General features: G+C 36.3%; 1 protein-coding gene across 1 annotated transcript; it reads right to left on the reverse strand.

Annotated features, from left to right (window-relative positions):
* Positions 1 to 2,495, reverse strand: LOC127743947 (abscisic acid 8'-hydroxylase CYP707A2-like). The gene is made up of 7 exons (XM_052256197.1): positions 2,259 to 2,495; positions 1,833 to 2,148; positions 1,102 to 1,491; positions 821 to 995; positions 617 to 723; positions 386 to 504; positions 1 to 304 (listed from the first exon to the last, which is right to left on the reverse strand). The coding sequence occupies exons 1-7, from the start codon at positions 2,453 to 2,455 to the stop codon at positions 208 to 210; spliced, it is 1,401 nt and encodes a 466-aa protein (XP_052112157.1). The 5' UTR covers positions 2,456 to 2,495; the 3' UTR covers positions 1 to 207.
* Between the last annotated feature and the right edge of the window lie 771 nt (positions 2,496 to 3,266).

Raw genomic sequence — 3,266 nt, forward strand, 5'->3', positions numbered from 1 at the left:
TAATCATTGGTTGATATCCCGTTTATTTTGTTGTTTATGTGGAACTTGACATATGATTTCTTCATTATTTTGTGTGATCAAAACCAGATCTGGTATTGGTATTATTTTGAACCTTGGAACCATTGTTGCCACATTTATTAGCTTGCTCCCATGCCATATGGTTGACTTAGACTTGGCTTACACCTTATGCTTATGTTGACTTTGTCATTATTGATATTTTGGGTATAAGTTTAGGGGCAACCCATTTAAGGGAAGGGCAAAAGGGCCATATTGGATCCCATTTTTGTCACCTACCACAGTCCACCTACACAAAATTGAAATAGAACCCATTAGTATCATTCTAAACTTTATGTTTGGAAACTTTTAATAAGGTTTGAATATGAACCTGTATTTTGTGGTGAGATGATGTAGAAGCACCAGCATCTCCAACTTAGCTAATTCATTGCCAGGGCATGCATGAACCCCATTGCCAAATGGCATGAAGCTATTGGGTTTGGGAGCCACCTGGAAAAAAAATAAATGTGTCAAAATTCTGGATTTGGAATCACATGAAAAGAATAGCAAGAAAAAGAGGCCAAAAGGGCATGCATTGCATAAGTTCTTTGTTCTTGTTCACCTCAAATCTTGAAGGATCAAACTTTTCTGGCTCTTTGAAGTTGTCAGGGCTATGGTGTATGTTTCTGAAAAGTGGCAATACTTTCCACCCTTTTGGTATAAGATACCCTGAAACATAAAGCAGTCAAAAATATGTGAGCACATTCATACATAAGGAATTTCTTTTTTTCTTAATAATGGGAGCATATCAGATATGGTTATTGACCTTGATACTCAACATCTTCAACTGCTTCTCTGAAAGTAAAGGACAATATTGAAGCAACCCTTAGAGTCTCTTGAATCACCCTTGAAGTCATTGGCATCTTCTTTGTATCTTCCCAATTCAATCCTATCTCTTCACCATTTTTCTCCTTCCTCTTCACTATAGATTCTTGCTCTTCCTGCATTTAATCATTATCATTACCTTTTAAGTTTTATGTTTAAACAGTTAAGAATCGTTAAATAATTTAACAGAAAAGGAAGGTAGGACCCATGTTAGATACTTACAGTTACTGCTTGCAGTACAGTTGGATTTTCACCGAGGTATTTAACAATCCACGTCAGCACAGAGGCAGTGGTGTCACGAGCAGCGAAAATGACACCAATGATGTTATCTGTTATTTGTTCATCGCTGAGTCCTGCTTTCTCGGCCATGAACGAACCCAGCAAATCATTGTAACTCTCTTCTTTCTTTTCTCTCCTTGTTGCCATGATTCTCGCAACTATCTCAGCGATTTCCTTTCTTGCCTTCATGGCCTTGTGGAACAGTGTTCCAGGAATATTTATCGGCATTGAGTTGTATCCTTTCTCCAAAGTGTAGTAGCACTTTTTCAAATCTTCTCTGTACTTAACCTCGTCTTTTCCGAAAATTGAAAGCAGTGCAACGTTGAATGTGTACTGCAAACATCGAAGAGCCAGAAAACAAGAAAATGATGAGAATTTGATTGAAAAAAAAAAGATTATTCATTTGGCTTAGTTGGTTTATGAAACAGAGAAGAAAAAACAGAGTACTCTGTTTTGCATTAAATCATTACTCTTTATTCTTGATTTACACTCTTTTTTTGCACTCTTTTTTTATTTACCTCCCATTTGTAAGAGCCAATATTTTCGGCCTTTTTAATTGTACTTACTTGTCCATTTTGAGTTTTAAGTATTTTTATTAATAAGGATAAAGAGATAGAAACAGAGTGCTCTGTTTTGGAGGGATGTTCTTTAAGTATAGTTACTTAGTTGCTTACGGTTTTGAATTCGAGGAAAGTGGTGATGGGTTTTCCTTGGCAGGATTGAAGGGCATGGACGGCAATGGACTCGATGTCCTTGACGATGTTCTTGATGGCTTCGGGCATGACGGTGCGGAGGACGAGCCTCCTGAGGTTGGCATGGTACTCTCCTTGGTGGAAGAATATGGCCTGCTTTCCCAACATCCTCTCTTTGCTGGCTGGGAATGTTGGCTTGAACAATTGTGCTTTGTTCAGCACAAATTTTGCAGCTTCTGAGCTTGATATCATAACACATGGACATCCCAAAATGTGGGACTTGAATATAGAACCATACCTATGGACAAAGCAAAAGCAGAGCAATTGGTTAGTTAATATATGTAATTCTGTTATTTTTTTTCTATCAGTTTAAACTTTCAGGAGAAGCAGACTATTCTGTCTAGGTACCTCTTGATTTTGGTGGAAAAGAAGACATTTGGGTCTTGAGAGTACATTTGGAAGGTTTCTCCTATGTAAGGCCAACCCATGGAGCCAGGAGGGAGTGGCAATGCTCTGCCTCTCTTGGGAGAAGAGAAGAATTTGAAGAGAAGAATGAAGAAGAAGAAAGAGGAGGCAAGGAAGTAAAGCATGGTGGTGAGTTCCATGGCGATTGAGAGAAGAATGAGGAGGGGTGTGTTAGAAAAGAAAGGGAACATGGTTGAGGTATTTATAGGGTGGAAAGGAATGAGTTAAAATAATAAGAGGGAGGAAGAGAGTGAGAAAGAGGGGAGAGTTTTCAATTACAGCTCAATTTCCACACACGGAATCCGTTCCAGCTCATTATATGTTTTTGGATTAATTAAACACAAATAGTTATTTGTATTTTCCTCAAGAGGGAAAGACTAAAGAAAGAGGGAACAGAGTGAGCACGTGTCTAGAGAGTGTATCTACGGATACATGTAAGGAGTTAAGAACTTGGTTGACCATCCAGTGGGGTCATGGATGCATGCTTTTCTTTCTTCAGTCATCATCATCATCATCATCATCATATAATTTCCTCTATATCATGTAATTCATTTTCATATATTCTGCTTTATCAACAAATTTTACTTGTTGTTCAGTCATTTGTCATGTATTGTTGTATTAGAAGTCTTTAGCTTAATTACTATTCACGATCTTACAAGTCGTTTTCATGTAATTTTTTTTATTGGGGAGTCAACATTTTTAAAGAAAAATACTATTTGATTGTTGGTTAAAAAAATTAGTTTTTGATATTTTTCAATTTTTTATTGAATTATGCTGTAAAACTTATTATTTTATTAGTACATATATAACAAGTAAATTAACTTACTCCTTTAGATAGATAAAGCGATTAGGGCTCCAAAATAAAAGGAAAAAGAAACTAAATAAAAGTCACATGTATAAAATATTTAGGTGTGTATAATACTTTTGACATATTATATTAAAATATAAAAG

The sequence above is a fragment of the Arachis duranensis genome, unplaced genomic scaffold (assembly GCF_000817695.3).
Source record: "Arachis duranensis cultivar V14167 unplaced genomic scaffold, aradu.V14167.gnm2.J7QH unplaced_Scaffold_165934, whole genome shotgun sequence".
Lineage (NCBI taxonomy): Eukaryota > Viridiplantae > Streptophyta > Magnoliopsida > Fabales > Fabaceae > Arachis > Arachis duranensis.